A 20,938-nucleotide genomic window follows, 5' to 3' on the forward strand; every position below is an offset into this window, starting at 1 on the left:
TGGAGTTCTGGGGTTTAAACCCAGGATTTCAGCTTCATGAATGCCAGGTGAGCACCACTAATTGAGCTATAGCTTCATTTTAAGATTTATTTCATGTATGTAAGTACACTGTCACTCTCTTCAGACACACCAGAAGAGGGCATCAGATTCCATTACAGATGGTTGTAAGCCACCATGTAGTTCTGGGAATTGAACTCAGGACCTCTGGAAAAAGCAGTCAGTGCTCTTAACCACTGAGCCATCTCTCCAGCCTTTTCTCCAGTTTTGCTACTTTTTTGTTCTTTGGTGTGTGAGGGTGACTCTGTCTCAATAACAGAGGCCTTAGCAGAGGAAGACATTCATGCAATATACTTTTTTCTAAATGGGAAAAAAATAAACTTGGTTTCTTGATTTATGCCATATACAAAGATAAAATCCAGAATTTAAAGACCTAAAAAGAAAAAGTACAAATATGAAAACAATATCAGGTCTGGAAACATGGTTAATGTTAAAGGTTCTTGCCTCAAAGGCCTAAATCACCACTGCAGAGCTCATGTGAATTTAAGAACAAATAACAAAAACTTAGCAGCCAACACTGAAGAGTACCATTTTAATCTTGGTTTAGAAGAGATTAAAACAAAACAAAACAAAAAACTAACAATGCACAGTAACCTAGGAGTCCAAAAGACCTAAGAAAACAGATTTTGTTTATAACAGAGTTTCTCTGTGTAGCCCTGGCAGTTCTGGAACTCACTCTGTAAACTAGACTGGCCTCAGATATTGACTCCCAAGTGCTGGGTCTATAGGCAGGAACCACCGCTGCCAACAGAGTTGGTTTTTTTTTTTTTTTTTTTTTTTTTTTTTTAATTTCCACGTCTTGTCCTGATTGTTATGCTTTTTGTTTGCTTTGTTTCTCTGTGGAGCCCTGGTTGTCCTGGAACCACAGACCAAGTTTGAGACTAGCTGGGCTATATAAAGACACTGTCTCAAAAATTTTTTTTTAAAAGGAAAAAAAATTATGTTTAGCTAAAAAGAATTTTTTTCCAAGGGGCGGGGGAGGTTTATTCAGGAGATAGGGCAAAGGTGGGGGGAAGAAGATGGAAGAAGAGGGAAGAAGATGAAGAAGAGAAGTAGAGGCCAGCCATGACCATGTGGAGAGAGGGGGAAGGGAAGGGGCAGGGGCAGGGGACAGAGAAGCTAGAGGCAAAAGAGTAAGAGAGTAAGACAAAAAGAAGTTTTAATGTAAAAAAAAATCTATTTTTTTGTTAGTTATGTTTCTAACATTAAAATTAATGAAAAAAATAATTGCACAGGAGTGGTGGCACACATCTTTGATTCCAGCCTCAGGAAGCAGATTCAGGCAGATCTCTGAGGTCTACAAGTTGCTCCAGGTTTGCTAGAAGCAATACAGTAAGGCCCTGTCTTGAAAACAAATAAAACCTATTTGGCCAGAATGCAATTTATTTCCTGAATTACTGAGTTAGTGTTCTTGTACTTAGGAAAACAGTTATCTTACTTTTAAACAAATACCTTTTTGGCAATCTGAGCTATCTTTTTCTAGAAATGCTACTGGAATTATCTCTATTTCCTCAATAATAAAATCATTTTCTTTTTGTGTCTAACTCTAATTTATTAAATCTTGTTTTGGAAATGAAAAAAATACTTAATGAAGGGGTTGGTGAAATAACTCGGTGGATAAAGGAACCTGCCGCCAAGCCTGAGACCTTGACTTGGTATACTGCCTCTGCTGTACACAAAATAAAATTGTAAGCCAAGATAATTTTGGAAGCGCTAGATGGGTCTGCAAATTAAAAGAACCTTGACAAAACCAAGACGGAGTCCTTTAGCATAAATAAAGGCTTTATTGGTCAGTTTGGATGAATGATAGACTGGCGTAAACTCAACTGTTTCACATATTTAAGACCCCAGGATGACAGACAAAGCTAAGCTTATTGGCAATGGGCAACAGGAAGGGTGTGGGAAAGACCTGAAGGCTTCTGAAGTTTAAGAAAGCTATCGGGACCGAAACCAACGTCCTAGGAGCAAATCCAGGATGGAAAAGGGATCATCCAAAACTGAAGATCTCGGAGAGTCTGCATCTAAGGAAGAGAGTCATACCAACAAGAGACAAAAATTATCAAACGGTAGGCATATTTTTTTCCTCAAAAAAGTTAAGAGATGGGTCTTTTGAGTCATATTCTTTAACGTACCACTTCTGGAACTGTCATGGGCTTCTTGATGGGTCACTGTGGTCTCTCTCCGTCCCTCGCTGTCTACCACAGTGCGGTGTTCCTCCACTGTCTGCAAGAGAAGTTTCAATATATTCCCAACAGCACTATGTTGAGTTTTGTATTTTCTTATACTGGTCCCTTTCCCCAGAGCACTACATGGCTAGTTATTTTTAACTTCTCTCTCTTAACTCACCCCATCTGGCTTAGTGATCTTGGTCACAGAGATGCTTTTGAAATACGATTTGGGCTGGGGTTGAAGAAGTGGACCCAGACCTTCCTGGGAAACCTGGGAGTCAAGATCTGGAAGGGCAGAGAGATGACAAGCCAGAAGAGAGCAGAGAGAAGAAAATTAGGTAGGTGTTTCAGGAAGAAACTTCTGAGAGAACTTCAGAAGGTTGGCTAGACTCACCTTTATCCTCTTTGGCTCTAGAATGGGGACTCACAGGCCATGTATCATCCAACTGTAGAAGAAGCCACACACAATCAGTAAAAAGAGACCTTCCAATCTTAATCCTGAAGGTCAGAGAACCCATACTCTTCCCTAGTTCCTGAACCCCAGAAATACTTCCATTTGGGCAGCTTGTGTTCACACACCTTCTTCCTTAGTTTTATACGGTCTTCTACCAAAAAGAATTCCTAAAATTCTTTCTTGCACTTTTGAGACAGGGTTTCTCTGTGTAGCCTTAGCTGTCCTGGAACTCAACTCTGTAGACCAGGCTGGCCTTGAACTCAGAAATCCGCCTGGCTCTGCCTCCCAAGTGCTGGGATTAAAGGTGTGCGCTACCACCGCCCGGCTCTTGCACTTTTAAGATTCTTTCTTAACCAAGAATTGAAACTAGTAATTAAAAAAAAAAAGCACAATATTTCCATTTTCCCCTTTGTATTCTATTCTAGTTCTAATATTGCAAAGAGAAAACAGGAGTAATGGGGTTGGAAAGAAGGCTCACAGGTTAAGAACACTTGGTGCTCCTCTAGAGGACAGTAAGCAGCTCAGAGCTCCAGGGGATTCCACATCTCATCACTGCAAGCACCTGTACCCACAGGGTACATACAAACTCACACAGGCACACATACATGCACAAAATAAATCTTAAAAACAACAAACAGCAGCAACAAAATCCCAACTAACAAACTCAGAGGCAGGCAGTTCCCTGAGTTTGACACCAGCATGGTCTACATAGCAAGTTCCCGGTCAGTCAATACAACCGGAACCCTGCCTCAAAATACATAAACACACAAATAAATAAAATAAGAAGAGAGTGGAGGGGACACTCTGTCAGAAGACCATAGTGTATAGTTCCCAGCAAGAGCATGGTGGCTCCTAACCATACGAAACTTGAGTTCCAGTGGATTCAATATTCTTCTTTGACCTCCGTGGGCACAAGGTACATGTGGTGCAGAGACATTCAAGCAGACAAAACACTCAGACATAAATAAATCTTAGACTAGGTGTTGTGGCACACATTTAATCCAGAGGCAGAGTCAGGCAGATCTCTAAATCTACTCAGTGAATTAAGTTTCAAAACAAAAATCCCCAGTGGTGCACACACCTTTACATGGGAGGCAGAGGCAGGCAGATTTCTGAGTTCAAGGCCAGCCTGGTCTACAGAGTGAGTTCCAGGACAGCCAGGGCTATACAGAGAAACCCCGTCTCTAAAAACAAACAAACAAACAAACAAACAATAATAATAAATCATGGTCGGGCGGTGGTGGCGCACGCCTTTAATCCCAGCACTTGGGAGGCAGAGGCAGGAGGATTTCTGAGTTCGAGGCCAGCCTGGTCTACAGAGTGAGTTCCAGGACAGCCAAGGCTATACAGAGAAACCCTGTCTCGAAAAACCAAAAAAAAAAAAAAAAAAAAAAAAAGAAATCATAACAAAAATTCAAATAAAAAACAAAATCCAGATAAATGCACTAATGCAACTCAACTCTAAGAGATTCCAATAAGGGTTTATAGGTCAGGTGCAGATAGAATACTCACCCTATGAAAAGGTCCCTGGGACCCCCAATCTGGAGCTGGTTTGGGGGATTCAGGTTTTGCATGGCTCTCCAAGCCCCCCTCAAAGATCCTGGGTTGGTGACTATCTGGGTACTTGAGCATTGAGTCTCGCAGTGTCTGCCCCTCCCGCAGCCTCTCACCAGGAGTTTCTGACTCAGGACCTGGAAGTTCTGTACAAAGTTGGTAGGTGATTCTGGGATAGGAAAGGCCTTATAACACTTTAAATCTTTTTAAAACCAATTTCTGTAGACTATTCCAGCTACTCTGCAAGTTCTGTTATTCATCACAAACCCACTAGAAACCCATAGGTTCACCCTCAGAGAAATTAACACACCAGGAGAGTGGGAAGGCAAGGTCCAGGCCCCCATCTCGCTGAAGATGCTATTAAAATCTCGTACTAGATCATCAAAGCCAAAGTTGCCATGGAATCGCATCCCTCCTCTGGGGCTGAAGCTGAAACCGAATTCCTCTGGAGGCTGAGAACCATCAAACGCATAGCTCTCTCGACCCCACGAGCCTCTGTCTTCCTCTTCATCGTCATCATCATCATCGTCATCGTCTCGAGTCATCCCTCCAAAAAAAGGATCTCTGTGGCTGAGAGTGGAGGCAGATAAGCCACGAAGACTTCAACACTGTCTCTAAGCCATAAAAACCAACCCAAGGGCAGTAAAATGGGCCAAAGAGGGTTCTGGGCAGCTGAAGAAAACACTGGAGATCTGGTTTCAAAACAACGCTGATGGATCTATTAGGGTTTCGTATTGTTCCTAAACAGAACCTCTCCGCACCTCCCAACAGCTCCCAAACGACCCCTCATAGTTTTTCTTCAGGGTCATCTTGCCCACTACTAATCGCCCGATGACTTGCTCAAGGTCCTCTTCCCCAAACCCCCATTGTCTTCTCCGCCCAGGTCCCTGTTGCATCACCCCAGTCTGGAGAAAGGTGCCGTTTCTGTCCTCTTAAGCACCGCTTTGATTACTGTGGCGGGGTGAGTACTCAAGAATGCGATCTTTGACCTCTCAGCAGGACTTGAAGGGGGCGGAAAAGGAAGCTTTCCGAAAATATGACGAAGGGGTCAAGTGTCCACCAAAACACCACCCCTCTTGCCCAACCCACAACTATTCTCACCTCCGAGGTCCAGGAAAGCCGAAAAAGCCTCGGAAAAGATCAAAAACGCTCATTCCGGTAGGGGTACTAGAAACTTTGAACATCTGCAGCCCATGGGCAACACGAGACCACCACCAGCTTACGCTACCCTGTCGGATATAGCCAGGGTTCAGCGTTCGCTGCCGGAAAGCAAACCTATGATGCGGCATTGTCGTAAAAGCTGTAACCCGGAGGAGGAAGAGGCGGGGCTGACGGAGCTCTTCAGACGCGAAACTTCTATACGCTACCTTTCAGTTTTGAGTGAGGGTGGACGTGCGTAATCCCCACTGGGATCCCCACATCCCTTCTAGGTGATTCTTCTCCCTGCCGGTACGCCCGGCCCAAGGGGTGTTTCCGTTTCTCTCTGGAGGGTCCCAGGTAGCCGCCAGAGGGAGTGGCCTGGTCACTCAGAGGCCTGGTTCACCCCAGGATCAGAAAACACCCCCCACCTTGTGTTTTGTTTCTAGACTGAGGTCGGTGACGTCTAATACTAGGTTAGGTAAAGTGTTTTTACCAAGTTCCTAACACCGCGATTTCCCTACTGCTGAATAAAGGTGCTAGGAATCTCTTCAGCAAGTAGGGAAGAGTTTTTAAACTTGTTTTTGTCGACACAGGGTTTGTGTGTGTAGCTCTGGCTGTCCTGGAGCTCGATTGTAGACCAAAGGGGCCACAAACTCAACGACCCGCCTGTCTCCCAAGTGCGGAGATTAAAGGCGGTTGCCACCACACACTGCTTTAATTTAAAAAACTAAACAGATGGCAACCAACAAGGTAAGCTTTGTAGACTAGGCAGGAATGATAGAAGCTACTTAAGCCGTCTTGGAAAGGCCATGCAATTAGGAAATTTGATGGTGCTCGTCTTTAATCCACTCGGGAGGTATGATGCCAGCTTTCTGGCAAGCCAGAGCTACACAGTGAGACTCTTGACTCAAAAAATAAACAGATCTTCCTTCCCATTCCAGCACAGAAGATAGTTGCAGTTTTGGAAGGCTGAAACAGGATCTCGAAAATGAAACTTCTCTTTCATGTAACTGAAGACCAAAACCTTTTACTGCACCATGTCCCCACCCAGGTCTTGCTCTACCATCATCCCCTACTTTTCCCAAACTTAGGCATTTCAAAGGCACATAAAATAGGCAAAGCAAGGTGTAGTGCTGACAACCTTTAACCTTAGCACTCAAGAGGTAGAGGCAGGTAGCTCTCTGAGACTAGAATCTGAGCCCAGCCTGGTCTCAGACCAAGTTCCAGGCCAGTCAGGGTTACATAGTGAGACTGTCTCAAAAACATAACTCAGACAAGAACTACTATACTCCTCCAAACAGAAAAAGGCCCTAAGATTTAGTTCTGCCAGCCAGCACCTAATGCTGGCTTCAGATTTCAGAATCCTTTCAAATGCTTGTATTCCCACAAGGTCCTTTCCCTCTTAAAGGTCCTTAGCTCCTTCCCCTTTCACTTCCTGAAACTTGCTGTAGATGAGGCAGTTTCTAGAAGAAATGAAGATTTGCAGTGGTTCTTTTCAGTCACAGGATGTAAAAGGGAATCCCCTTAAGGGCAAAATATTAGCACATTAAGGTGAGAGTTCTTAAAGGGCAAAGATTTCACTTTATTCCACAGCCTTCGAGCCTGCTAGAAGAGGCCCAGTTGGTACGGTAATACTTATTCACCAAGCTGGTCATCGACGAGAGTGAGGATATCCTAGACGGAGCAAGAATGGGCAGAGGCTGAAGGTAGAGGTTTGTTTTTTTTTTTTCTCCTTTTTTTTTTATATATATATGTATATATATATATATACAAGACACATTAATCCATTAAATTTGAGGACACAGTACAAAAAAAAAACACTTCAACTAATCCATCTGACAATGCTGTTCATATTTATGACGCCATTGTGTGTGTGTGTGTGTGTGTGTGTGTATGTGTGTGCGTGTGTTTTGTTTGGTTTTCCTAATAATAAAGGAGGAGACTTAGGGCTGTTGGGCTGATATATATTTGGGGGGAGGGGTTTCACCTTCCCACCTCACCCATACACCACCAGGGTGAACAGGAAGAAGTGAAGGAAAGGCAGGGCCCACAGCAAAGTTTCATAATCTTGAATGCAAAGAGAAAGGAGGAAGAGGAGGGGGAGGGGAAGAAAATACAAATCCTATAATACATACAACAGGGTATAGGAATGGTATAGGGATGGACAGACATGAAGCTGAGGTGTGGGATGGGCCGCTGGGGGTGTGGAGCTGCGGAATCGCCCCACATTCTTTTCTCTCTTTGATGCTGTTTCCATAGTTTCCAGGCTGAGAAGCCCTCTCAGAAGATGGGACAGAAGAGGGTCAGGGCCTCAGTTGGCCCCCCAGCTGTAGCTGTTGTAGGCAGACTTGTTGGCCTGGGGCTTCTGCGGGATGGAGCTGGTCTGGCTACGTTGCCCGCTGCCCGTCTGCAGGGGAATGGGAGGGTTATGGGGGAGGAAAAAGGTGTCTAGTTAGTGGGACCAATCTGTAACATCTTCAAGTGGAAATGTGCAAATAGTCATGCTCTCTCGTTTCTTTTACTTAGACCCTACTATGAAGCTTACTTTTCAAGCACAGAAAATTTGGTCTACATAGCCTCTTTTACAAGGTGACATTTTTTTTTAACCTTAAAGTAGAGGAAAATGAAAAGTGGACAAGAAAACTTTGGAGTAAAGATGGTGAGTTGGTTCTATTCTTGTTCAGTTGTCTTCCCCACTACCCACTGCTCTGGTCTAAAGGAAAAAAAAAAAGCAACTATGAGAATTCTGACCTTTTCAAAATGAGTGATTATAAGGTGATTACATTCTCACTCATCTGTGTGAATGCCAAAACATAGAAAGCTATCTTTGAGAGCAAAAAAGCCCTATTTTAGTTGACCAGCCACCTATGTTGGGGATCTTAAGAGGTCTCTTTTACCACCCTTCAGATCCACCCACCACCACACATTAATTAATGTGAAACCAATTCAAAGCCACAAAGACCTGAGGCATCAGGCTCCAGATGCTGCCCCAAGAATCTTTTCCATTCTAGTAACCAAGTGTTTTCCAGAGTTGGGGAGGGTAGAAAGATAAAGAGGGTGTTGAGGGGGAAGGAAGAGAAAGAGGATAGGGAGGCCAGAGAGCTTAGCATAGTGTTTCTGTTTGTGTGTCCCGATTTGTGATTGGGTAGGCTTTAAGTTATCTGAGGCTGTGGAGGTGAAATGGGGACTAAAAAGGTTGGTTCAAGCATATCATTCAGTTTCATTACCTGCTCCTCCTGCTGGCGCTGGCAACAGAGAATCATCTGCAAATATGGTAGCTGAGGCAGAACCAGGATATATGGAAAATAAAGGGACAAACTTTTGACAATAGAACTCCACTGTTAGAAGGGAAAGCTATAATGTCAGGGAAGGGAGAAGGCTGGGAGAGGTTAGAGGGAAGGTGTGACCCAGGTCTGACAGGATGAGGACAACTAGTTGTGCCATGGGAGGTGGAAGAGAAAGGTACCAAAGGAACTGGACAAAAGGGTTTCACTCTGGCCCATTCTTTCATGTTTCCTTTGCTAACTGCTACTGTTATGTGCGCTTGTGTCTGTATGTGCTGTGTGCCCCTGGCTGGCACTGGTGAGGGCTGGGTGAAGGTGGTGGTAAGGAAGGTTAAGAAAAGGAAAAGGGAGGTAGTTTTAAGGGATAGGAAGGAAGAGGAAGGGAAAGGAGAGAGGGGGGAAGGGCTGTTACCTGGCCATCCTGCTGCAGGTGATGGTGAAGGATCTGAGAGTGTGGCTGCTGATGTGGGGTCAGAATATGCATAAAGGGGGCAGGTGGGTAGGCAGCAGCTGTGGCTGGATTGATGGGCCCTCCACTTCCTAGGGCTGAAGGCAAGTTGAAGGAGGCAGCAGGAGTACCGGAATGAAACCCTTGTTTCTCAAAGGACTGCTATCCCGGGAGAACAGGAGGGAAAAGAGTAAAACGTGGTCATTAGAAGAATCCAATGACGTTCTGAGGCCAGATACCCTTATCCTCAAAAAGTAGCATGGTCAGAAGCAATAGCATACCTCAAGTCAGATATTCAGAAGTCTTAGTTCTAGCTCTGCTTTTTCATAGCTCCATGACCCTAGGTAAATTAACTATTTTAACCTCAGTTTCCTCATAAATAAAAGAACTATTGCTGAGCTCTTGCTGTAAGGATCAAACAGGAAGATGACTGTCAGAGTACGCTGTGAAATCTTATATTGACCAGGCATGATGGTGCTTACCTTTAATCTCAATCACTTGGGAAGCAGGTGGATCTTTTGAGTTTGAAACTAGTCTGGTCTATACAATGAGTCCCAGATCAGCTAGAACTACAAAATGAAACCCTTCTTCAAAATAAATAAGTAAAAATAATTTCATGAGAATACAGAGAAGTTTGCTCACTAGCAACTTCTCCCTCTGTGGTTTAGCATAAATTCAAACTCCTTAAATATTTTAGATGAAATGAAGATCTTGTTGGACATAAAAAATGACAGACAACAGACATATCTATAGATAACTCAGAAACAAATACCTCTTTTCATTCCCACTTTTGGTTATGGACTTACAAAGAATGAAACTAATTAGTTTCACGTCATTCCAGTATTTATTCTCTCGCAAAATTGCAAAAATGGTAGTAAGTAGGTAGGTCAAGGGGCCAGCACTACTGTACATTACAATTTTTGCCCTTGACATTTTTCAATTTTATTTTTTCCTCAGAGGGCTAAATTTAAAGTTCTAAAGAAACTGAAGCCTACTGACAATTTGTTTTAGAAAAGATAGGACAGGTTCCTGACAGCTCTCCTGAGAGTTGTTCTAACTTCAACTCCATCTCTTGTATGTTCATCCATCTCTTTCTACTTTCATCCAGACCAGATACCTACCTGGGTTTTGGAGTATACAGAACCCGAGATATCTGGCACGCCCGTGTTACTGGAGGTGACTGATACACCTAGTGGAGGAGGAAAGAGAGGGTTAGCTCTATTATTAGCCTAGACTCTGTTCCTAGAACATAGTGATGTCTGCAGCTTTTCTAGCTTTGGCACTGTAAAGGAATTTTGGTATAATTTGTCCATTTTACATCAGTTCTGAGATGTCAGAATTCATGACACAAATGCTGCCTAAGAATTTTGTCCTTTATAGATATTATGTATGGAATATATATGTGAGCTGTTTTCTGAGGGGAACAAAGGGTATTAGCAAAATCTCAGTAATGTATGATTTGTAAGCAAAAGGATATAATAAACAGTGTCCACTGTGAACCAGTCTACTCAAAGTCCACTTTTGATTGTACCCTTTAAGACGGGTAATTTGGCTCTTTCTGTTATAGATGCTCTGGTGCTCAAAATCCTCAGCAATCCACATTGTTAAGTAGGAACAGTAGGGACTGTTAAGTACAGTCCCAGAGCACTTATTAGAATCTGTTTACTTAAGTCTCACTTTTCTGGTTGTAGGAATTCTAGGCTTATATCCTTATAAATTAAAGGGCTGACACAAGATGAATTTCTAGTTCTATAATTTTAGTGATATGGGGCATGGGGAAGGCATAGTAAGGGGTAGTCTTTAATCCTATACAGACAGTAGAAACAATGTCATTTTTGTTACTTCAGTCTGTCCATGAAATAATAGCTTTAATCCATACCTAACTCATGTTTCCTGTAGAAAAACTCTCTACCACCACAGTTCAAAGGAGCCTGTAGTAGTATAATCCATTTTAATTTGTTTTCAAGGTGAAATGAACTTACTACTATACTATTCGTGAGAGTGTAAGTCAATAAATAATGAAGACAGGAAAAGCCATGGGATCACCTAGCATCTCACTAGAGACATTTTAAACAAAAATGTGAAAGATAAGTTAAACTAGAAATTTAATTCACAGTGGAAAAAATACATTATCAGTTCCTGTAAAGATAAAGAGGAAACCGGAAAAACTGCATTCCTATGTTCTTAAGATTCTTGTCTCCAGAAGAACATTATTCTTTTATCTGGGAGCACTCTGATGGAGTTTTGTTTTTTTCCTGAGAAGAAATGTATTAATGACCAAAACAAACAAAAACAAACAAACAAAAAATATCACAAGGAATCCTCCATTCACTCATAATTCAGTCTCCATACAAATTCCAGAACTCAAATTCTCCTAACCAATCCCTAGAACAAAGGCATCCTTTAGGAGTTAAGTTTACAACCACTTTAGAATCTTCCAATAGGATGGTTTTCTTTAAGTCAATGATTAAATGCTTTTCCAGCTGGTAGAAGGACCAAGGGAAAAGAATTTAACTGTTAAACTCTACCATAACACAAGTTCAGACAGTGCCCTTCAGAAGGAACAAACAATCTAGGGGGAAAAAGAAGCAGAACCATAGAAACAAAGCAAGATTAACTGCATACTTAGAAGGCACGGAGTAAACAAAGGGAACAATACAACAAACTCTTAGAGGTAGCAGAGATTTTTCTTCCTTCTCTTTTCAGACCCCATATTTCTATCTGACAGAAGAGTGGGTAGCAGGCATAACTTTAAGTTCAGTTATAAAAGGGGCTAAAGCTAGTGAGAGGTTTGATATAGAAGGGAGATAAGCCAATATATAAAGACAAAATCAGAGAGACAATAACTTATCTTTACTAGGTAAATACATATAGCTGGTTTGGTTACTGCCTACAAAGAGAACCCAGGGTGCTTACACAGGGTGGGAGAATTACTAACTGGATTCTTAAGCTGGGTAGTAAGGAGTTAACTAAGTTCTAGCAAGTTCCTACCTTGTTTGGTTTTTCTACCTAAAAAGTTTAGGTTCAGAGATTTAAAACTTGCATAGCAGATAGAAGGAACTAGAAGTGGGGCTGGAGGGAGAGAGGTAGTAGCTGTAATAGTCTCTATTTAGTAGAAACCCCTTCCCCTGGGGGGTGGGGGAGAAATCACAGGCATTGGTTTTCCTATTTTCACTAGTTATTCCAGAGATCCTCAGACTACAGTCCTGCTCTTTTTCCACCCCACATGTCCTGCCTACCCCAACTCAATAGATATAAAAATCATTACAAAAACAATGATAGGCAGAAAAAAAAAGGAACATGTTTCTTTTACTTAGCATGGTGGCAACTTGGAAAATTGGTTACACTCTATAGGACCAGAGGGGTTGGAACTACAAAAGGAAAGATGAATATATGGTTTCAATTAACCAAGAGTGGTGGTATAATTGTTCAAATTTATGCTATAAACCAAAGGCTGATAGTGTACCAGTCAGTGAGTGCATGGAAATCAAATTTTCCACCAGAATGTCTGACAAAACATCTCCCACACACCTTTGGCTACATCCACAAGTAAAAAATGACTTACAAATGATTCATTATCTCTGAAAAGCCATCCAATGACCATGTTCCAGGCTAGTACAGGTCCCACACAGCCTTAAGTCATCAACTAAGTCATTACTAATGACCTGATCAGCTATTAGTAAGCCTTTGAGAATTAGATGTAGAAATTAAGCCTTAGATGATACTTCCCTAACAATAGCTTTGAACACTACCTCTTTTGCCTTTCACCATGACATGACACTCTAACTTCTTATCCTTTCCCCTCAGCCTATGCCAGAGGCAAGGGGATGATCTATATGAAAAAGTAGACATAAAAGCATGGGAAATCAGTTTTGTTGTTTTTTGTTTATTTATAAATAGCTTTACCAACCAATCAATAGGCTGGAAACAGACTATTTTCCCTCCACCCAAATTAAAAAACACTATACTAAAACACTAACAGCTCTTTGGCTATACTGGGGATTGAATGAAAAAAACCACCCTCCACCCTTTATCCACAATACAGCATTGGCTCCTAGTGTCCAGAAAGACATGCACGGAAAGAACGCAGAGTTAGCTAAAGAAATACCACAGTTTATTGAAGACTACAAATATTTTGTTACAAGTTGGAACTACATGCCTTCCAGAAATCAAAAGCAACAGCAGGTGTGTGCATTGATGCTTCGGAGGTGCTGCACCGCTCGAACTCGAAATGGGTAAGACAGGGTCAGACACATGGGGGAAAGGGAAATGGGGAGGGGCAAGTTCAAAAGCCCAGAAGGTGTCCACCAACTCATTTCCCCAAGCCACGCAGGCCATGGCCTCAGCTCAGCAGGCTTTCCTCAGTGGTCTGGTTTCTGAAACAAGACTTCAGTGCAAATTTATACACACACACAAAACACAGCCCCCAGGCTTGGGCCAAATTAGCTCTCAGCCGTCCAGAAATGCTTGTAAGGGGGTGGATATTTTCTCCCTAAAAGGAATCAAATACATAAAGATAAATGAATTTAGAGGTTGATGAGGAACAGAATGATTAAGAGCCCTCTGTTGGGGGTTGGGAACTGGGGGTTCTCAAAAAGCTGCTATAACAGATTACTGAAATCTTAAGGTAGGTAAGAAGCTAAGAGTTTCCGAATCAGCCCAACTTTTATCAATCACATACCCTTTAAAATATTTGTAACTGGACTACTTAATACCTAAATGTAGTACTAAATTTTGGGATAAAGCCACTCCATGTCAAAGAACCTTCTAGTGAGAGTAGCCATAAGAAGTATGGATATTAATTCTCAGCAGTTCAAGATTTTTAAAATGTATACCAGTCTTTCTGTGCTCAGTTTTCCAATTACTGAAAAGCTTGGTTATTTACCTACCTAGAGCCCACAGAAAAGAAGAACAATGGTTTGCTCCTTCCTAACCCCATAAAACTTTGGGATTTTATTTACATAAAAATGTAACCAGGCTATAAGCTTTTAAAGATAACTCAACTCTTACCCCTTAGCAACTGCACCAACCACTTCCTCCAGATTCACCTAAAAGTCACTTTAAAAAATTACATGGGATTGTTTCCAGTCCCTTCCTAGAGCCAGATATGGGCATATACCTATTACACTCAGGAGATAATGGCAAAGGATTGCCACAAATTTGAGGCAAGCCTGGGCTTCATAGAGATCTTGTCTCAAAAACAATACAGAACAAAACCACAAACGAGCCAGATTTGGAGGTGCACACCTTCACTCCTAGCACTCTGGAGGCAGAGGCAGACAAATCTGTGGATTCCAGGTCACCCTGGTTTACATACTGAATTCCAGGACAGACAGGTCTACATAGAAAGACCCTGTTTCCAAAAATCAAAATAAACCAAATTAAAAAACATAAATTCAACAACAACAACAACAACAAGAACAACACCCTACATAAACAAAATGTTTTGTTTATCTCCATCCTCCAAAAGTAAAGCAAGACATCAAAGTATAGAAGCAATAGGCTATATGTACCCATAAAATCTGTACACTTCCTTCCATGCCATCAGAGGTGCAATAGCAACAAGACTGGCTATACAAATGAAGAAACCTAAGGATTCACTCTTAGTAAGGAGATCCACTTAGTAAGTAGTCAATCATGTCTACATTTTTTCTCTCCACACTGTAGGTCTTTTAGCTAGAGAATTTAAAAGGGGGAGTCATGTAACCAAATACTACCATTCCTCCTCACTGTCATTTCAAAGAAACCTGGGGTCCTTGCTTTATTTCTCAAACTCAGATCAGCCAACACAAGCCTTCTGATCATTCCCACTGTGAACAGCAGATACAAGTCCTAGCACAAACTCTTCACTGGTACTGTTCTTAGACACCTAAGCCAGCCAAACAATGACAATCATATGTCAAGAGTTAGCATGTCCTTACTGACCCACTTTCAAGTGGGTCTTTTCTCATCTACTACTAGACCACACAGACCATTGAGCAAGGGTCAAAGGGAACTTACCAGTGTTGTATCCATGAGACCCATATCCACTTGGCTGTTGGAAAGGGGTGGCCGAGGCATTCACACTGACATTCACACCATGCTGCTTGGAAGAGGTAGGAGCCACCTGAAGAGCAAAAAAGACAGAAAGGGAATGACCCAGTAACAGACAGCATTAGTCTCACTTGTCTTACTCCAAAGACTGGACATTTAGGTAGATACCTATCGTAACATAGGCCAGTCACAGTCTGAAGAGTGAAATGGGATTCTTCCTAATGGCTGAATGAAAAAATTCCCACTATCCTGCATGTGCTCATATATTTTAATATCTAGCCCCTCATTCCTTGAGATTATGGAACCTTTAGGAGGTGGAACCTTGCTGAAGGACATACATCAGTGGGATAGGATTTGAGGGTTTGTAGCCCTGCCCCACACTCCTGATCTCTCTACTACTTCCTGTTCCTGGGACCTCACCATTATGGACTCTCTCTCCCCTTCAAACTTTAAGCCAAACATCAACTTTCTACTGTGAGTTGCTCTTAGTCATGGTATTTTAAAATAACAAAAAATAACTGATACACTAATGTTTTCAGAATTGACTCAAGAAATCAAAAGGTAGAGTGGTTTAGAGATAAAGAGACAATGTTTACAGGGAAAGGAGGGGCAGCAAAGACGCGCGGTATCACAGTCCTCTTTTGGATAATTCTACAATCGGGCAATTCTTGCTCTAATTAAAAATCCCATACCCTTTATTCCCAGGCCAGAAATGGGCCAAAGGTACAAGTTATCTTCATTTATTTCTAAGGAGTCATATAGCTGCGAAAGCAACAAGGATGGTCTCCAGAATTGGGATCCTTTGCAACAAGGAGACCACAACCAGTCAGTTACTCACAGGGAACACAGCAGGCCCATACTGGAAGGTGCTGGGGAGGCCCGGGACCCCTGTGTAGTATGGCAGGCTGGTGTAACTATATCCAGGAGGCAGCGCCGGGTTCAGGAATGTCTGCTGCGTGGTGTGGTGAGTCTGCGTCTGGTTCTGTTGGGGTTGGGCCAAGGTTGTGGCTGGGGCTGGGGAGGAGGCATCCCCACGGCCGAACTTGGTGAGGTCACCTAAGAAAAGAAGGGCAGCTATACACTCTATAATGTGCAGAGGCTCCCAGAATGAACCTCCCAATGTTCCTCTGCCAGCTTGCTTTCTATCGTCTCTATCGCACCCTTGATTCTCCAAAGCTTGAAGGACAACAACAGTTGAGGAAAAAATGAAAAGACAATGATAGGTCAGCTATGTAAAAACAAACAAAAATCAGCCAGATAGGGGTGGCTGCACACATCTTTAAACCCAGCCTTCAAGAGACAGAGGTAGGTGGATCTCTGAGTTTGAGGCCAGCCTGGTCTACAGAGTCAGTTCTAGGACAGCCAGGGCTACACAGAGAAACCCTGTCTTGAAAAACCAAAACCAAAACTCAAAAAAAACAAAAACAAAAACAAAAACAAAAAACCAAAAAAACCAACAACAACAAAAACAAACAAACAAACAAAAAAACCACCTAAAACAACAACAACAAAATAAAACCAACGAACAAAACTATTCAATCATACTTCCAGGAGAAAGGTGGACTACCCAAAAAACAAACAAACAAAAAAATCCCACCAAAGTTAGGAGTCTAGCTCAGTACTAGAGCTTATGCTTAGCATGGTAAAAACCTGCATTAAATATCCAGAACCATAAGCCTGGAAATAAGTCAGCAAAAGTGATAATATAAAAAAATGTCACAGGCACATATTCATAATAGAATTATGAAACTTCCAGCCTTGATTCATCACACCATGCCAATAGGGGGTAGGGAAAAAAAAATTCACAATTCTGCCAAAAATCTTAATTATGGAACCCTTCTTGCTACTAATCATATTTCTACCTCCAATCCCAATACATCTCTCTGTATTTAGCTCTATCCCAATCCTACCAGAGTAAGGGTTGCTGGCCAGGCTACCATCCCTCCCAGTAAGTGGAGTGGTGGGTGTGGGAAACGGGATACTGTAGTAATCCTAGAACCAAAATAAAAGAGCAGAGATTAAATTCCACTCACTCTTTATCGTACAAACCACAAAGATGAATAGAAGCATGAGACTGTTAGAGTATTACAAACTACCCAGTTACTGATTTAGAAAGCTTAGAACTCATAAACTCCAATTAATCTTGCATACACTGTTCCCCGAGGCCTGCCATGAATAGTCAGACAAGGTCTACGGATATGCTCACTGAGTACACATTAAGGTCTAGCAGGACCAACAAGGTTTAATCTTATACAGAACTTCCCAGCCAATTTTGAGAAAACAGGCTCTTTCTCCTGACGTGCTTAAGAAGCTGAGTGTGGAGACTGACTCAGTAGGTAAGAGTGCTTACTACTTTTATCTCCAGCATCCATGTAAAAAGGTGGGTATGACCATGGGCATGCCTGTACCAGTAGCAAGTAGAGTATGTGGGCAAAGTGATAAAAACAGAGTACACTCAATATCCTCCTTTGGCACCTGCAGGCATATGTATTGCATGAGAGGCAGAGACAGGTGGCTCTTTAGAGTTTGAGACCAGGAGAGTCTCAAACAAATTCTAGGCCAGCCAAGGCTACACAGTTATAGTTATGTAGATTGAGTGGTGGGATTAAGGGCACATGTCATCACACTCAGCTCCTGTCTTAAAACAACAAAAGCTGTGTGTGGTGGTACTCTCTATAAACCCAGCATTTTAAAATTCTGAAGGCTGAAGGAGGACAATCACCAAGGCCAGATATAGCCTAGTGAGATTCTGTATCAATACAACATAATGTGGTCCTGTTGACGCAGTCTTATAAATCTAACTACCACCAAGTTTTAGGCCATCCTAAGATAGAAAGTGAGTTCAGCACCAGCCTGAGCAATTCAGTCAAACTAAAAGCTCTAAAGTATAGCATTTGCCTAAAATGCAAGAGGTCCTAGGTTTGACTACTGGCACTATACAAGTCTTAAGAATGGCTGGGTATTGTGACCCATTCCTTTAATTCTAGTATTCAAGAGGCAGAGACAGGCAGATTTCTGTGAGTTTGAGGCCAGGGTGGTCTACAAATGGAGTTCCAGGACAGCTAGAGAGAAACACACAGAAACCCTGTCTCTAAAACCAAACCAAACCAAACCAAACCAAACCAAACCAAACCAAACCAACCAAATAAAAAAAACCCTAAGACATTAAAAATGTCCTGAGTATCTGAATAAGCTGACTAGAGCTCCCATTAATTCAAATTACTCCTTTAATTTGCCTTACTAAGAGTAAAAGTTGAAAGTACACCATTTTGGGGATTCAGGGGAACTCATAAGAGGAGAGACAGACAAAAAAATTACGAAAAACCAGAGAGGTTGGATGTGGTGCCACATGCCTTTGGTCCTAGTATTCAGTTTACATAGCTAGGACTACATAGAAAGACACACACACACACACACACACACACACACACTCTCCCATATCTATGCTATAACACATTATCATCATAAATGTTTATAGTTCTAGATACTTGTGGTTTGGCGCTAGCCTGGAAAATGTGGTGAGATTCCTCTCCAATTATTCAAAAGAAAGGGTAGGAATACAGCTTAGCAGTAGAGTACCTACCTACCATGTGTTAAGTTCTAGGTTCAACCATAAGGGTCTCATACAATTAATAATAAAACAGCACAGAAAATTGATGTTGATAAGAAGCATGTTAACAGTTTTATTACTCCATTTGAGCTGTAGCTATATCACATGTGTTTTGGTACCCTGATTCAATTCCCAGTATATATGCATATATAATAAAATATATTGGGGGGGGAGGGGGAGACAGATTGAGAAACAGCTAGGTTTGTGACAATGATTGAACATCTGAGAATCCTTCCATCAGTTTTGTTTGTTTTTTTCTCCCTGAAAGAAAGGAGGTAATGTAGCCCAAGCTGGTCTTGAACTCCCTATATAACTGAGGCATGTTTTGAACTCCTGGTTTTCCTGGCTCCATTTCTCACAAGCTGGGATTATGGGCATGAACCACAACTTATTTCCACATTAATTTCAATGTTTTTGCCTGGAGATAGTGGCACATGCCATTAATCAAAGCACTGAGGAGGCAGAGGTAGAGGCAGGTGGATTTCTGTGAGTTTGAGGCCAGCCTTATCTACAGAGTGAGTGCAAAGACAGCCAAGGCTACACAGTGAAACCCTGCCTCAATGTACCTACCGCAATTCCTCAATTTAATGCTCGTTTCCAAATTTCTATCCCACATACTTACCAATGGAAATCTTGTCTGGAGCATCTGTAAATCATCATAACCATATACTTGTGGCTGCAAGACAGACATTAATAACATTAATGGGAACTAGTCATGATGGTAGCAAAAGGCAAGACAGAACATAGATCCTTATTGTCAGAACAAGGCAGATTATTTCCTTCTGTTTTCTTTAAGTGAAAAGTAATAAAGTACAAAGGGATTAAATGCTTCATGAAAGGTCTTAAAGCTTTCCTGAAGCTACACACTATATAAAGACTAGGATGACATCAGGGCACTTGTAGGGGAAAATGGGTAGATTCAAGTACATGAACAGCCGGCCTTATATTGAGCAGTCACCGTCTCTTGCAGTCTTCAAAACTTGGGTTGAAATTTGAAGGATTCACATTTTATTCTTATTTTCTCATATTTCTAGGTACATAGTGTTACTGTTAAAAAGTATTCAATGTGGGGGCTAGAGGGATAGATCAACACTTATGAGCACTGGCTGCTCTTCCAGAGGAAACAGGTTTGATTCGAAGCATCCACAAGGTGGTGTACACTCATCTGTAACTTCAGTTCAAGGGAATACAATGTTCAATGCTCTCTTCTGACCTCCATACCTATCTACCTTTGCATGGTGCACATTCATATCACAGGCAGAACATTCATACATGTAAAAAAAAAGATATTAAATAGGAAGGGGGAAGTATTGGGAAGAAGGGAAGTTCAAGAAGGAATAAAAGAATGGAAAGGTGATTATGATCAAAATATTATAGATATGTATGAAATTGCCAATTACAAAAAGGTACTAAAATAAACAAAATCAAAACAAAAGGCAGGCCTTGGAGGTTTATGCTCTTAAACCCACTTTCAGGAGACAAGAAACAGATCTTTGAAAGTTCTAGGTCACTACAAAGTTAGAACCCAACTCAAAAGATAAAAAGTTAAAGTGCAATTTAGATATTTCATCTATCTATCATCTAAGCTTCTTCCCTGGGGGCTTTTTTATTTTGTTTTGAGATAGGGTCTCACTGTGTAGTGCTAGCTGGCCTAGAATACAGTTGGGTGACCAGGCTGGCCTCAAACTCAAAACATCGACTTGCCCCTGCCTCCACAGTGCTGGGATTAAACACAATGTCACCACACTTGGCTGAAGAAATTGACACTTCTTTCCAGGCCGAAAAAAATTGGGATTTTTTTATGTAGACCAGACTGGGCTTAAACTTCACAGAGTATAGTGGCAGGATTAAGGGCATTTGACAATAGACCCAGCAAAAATAGGTGTTTTTAAATAGAATTTTTTATAAATATTATTCATTTTAGTAGATATTGAATACTTAAAAGTGACAGTTAAGGTAGTTCTGGACTTGAGTTCTAAATAAGTCAAAAAGCAAAGATCCAAAGAGGTAGAGAAGCAATAGTAATATAGAAAACAACCAAGAAATTACATACTCTGGCCTTTGATGCTCAAGATCCAGCTTGTACTTCACACAAAATAAATGCTCAGCAAAGGGCCCTGTCTAAGTTTAGTTCTTCCTCCACAAAAACTATTATATTTTGAAGGGTGGAATCTGGGAGTTTTCTCAAGA

The 20,938-nt window shown here is 41.6% G+C and overlaps 2 protein-coding genes and 1 long non-coding RNA gene across 50 annotated transcripts in view; 1 reads left to right on the forward strand and 2 right to left on the reverse strand.

The window, feature by feature from the left end:
• Nucleotides 1-1,818: 1,818 nt before the first annotated feature.
• Nucleotides 1,819-5,517, reverse strand: Hax1 (HCLS1 associated protein X-1). Of its 2 annotated transcripts, none has more exons than XM_034499671.2 (7): nt 5,335-5,517; nt 4,544-4,803; nt 4,192-4,370; nt 2,620-2,671; nt 2,404-2,510; nt 2,190-2,280; nt 1,819-2,078 (listed from the first exon to the last, which is right to left on the reverse strand). In XM_034499671.2, the coding sequence occupies exons 1-7, from the start codon at nt 5,415-5,417 to the stop codon at nt 1,993-1,995; spliced, it is 858 nt and encodes a 285-aa protein (XP_034355562.1). In that variant the 5' UTR covers nt 5,418-5,517; the 3' UTR covers nt 1,819-1,992. The 2 variants fall into 2 exon arrangements, with proteins under 2 accessions (XP_034355562.1, XP_034355561.1); XM_034499670.2 differs by having other exon boundaries at nt 4,192-4,379; nt 5,335-5,515.
• A 22-nt stretch (nt 5,518-5,539) lies between these two features.
• On the forward strand, nt 5,540-13,290 carry LOC117706673 (uncharacterized). Of its 2 annotated transcripts, none has more exons than XR_013109921.1 (4): nt 5,540-5,663; nt 6,967-7,079; nt 7,900-8,032; nt 13,151-13,290. It is a non-coding gene; the product is annotated as an uncharacterized LOC117706673 (long non-coding RNA). The 2 variants fall into 2 exon arrangements; XR_013109922.1 differs by having other exon boundaries at nt 5,555-5,682.
• The window catches only part of Ubap2l (ubiquitin associated protein 2 like), a 55,503-nt gene continuing 41,490 nt past the window's right edge, over nt 6,926-20,938 (reverse strand). For 12 of the 46 annotated variants that reach the window (XM_034499624.2, XM_034499620.2, XM_034499626.2 and 9 more), the window contains 8 exons: nt 19,371-19,424; nt 17,049-17,130; nt 15,977-16,194; nt 15,106-15,211; nt 10,227-10,294; nt 9,070-9,267; nt 8,601-8,651; nt 7,543-7,780 (listed from right to left, as the gene is read on the reverse strand). In XM_034499624.2, the coding sequence (XP_034355515.1) occupies nt 7,685-7,780; nt 8,601-8,651; nt 9,070-9,267; nt 10,227-10,294; nt 15,106-15,211; nt 15,977-16,194; nt 17,049-17,130; nt 19,371-19,424 (873 nt within the window). In that variant the 3' untranslated portion in view covers nt 7,543-7,684. Of the gene's footprint in view, nt 7,048-7,323; nt 7,781-8,600; nt 8,652-9,069; nt 9,268-10,226; nt 10,295-13,197; nt 13,598-15,105; nt 15,212-15,976; nt 16,195-17,048; nt 17,131-19,370; nt 19,425-20,938 lie in introns of those variants that run through there. The other 34 variants (XM_034499657.2, XM_076932791.1, XM_034499653.2 and 31 more) reach the window with 11 other exon arrangements.

The sequence above is a fragment of the Arvicanthis niloticus genome, chromosome 4 (assembly GCF_011762505.2).
Source record: "Arvicanthis niloticus isolate mArvNil1 chromosome 4, mArvNil1.pat.X, whole genome shotgun sequence".
NCBI classification, from domain to species: Eukaryota; Metazoa; Chordata; class Mammalia; order Rodentia; family Muridae; genus Arvicanthis; species Arvicanthis niloticus.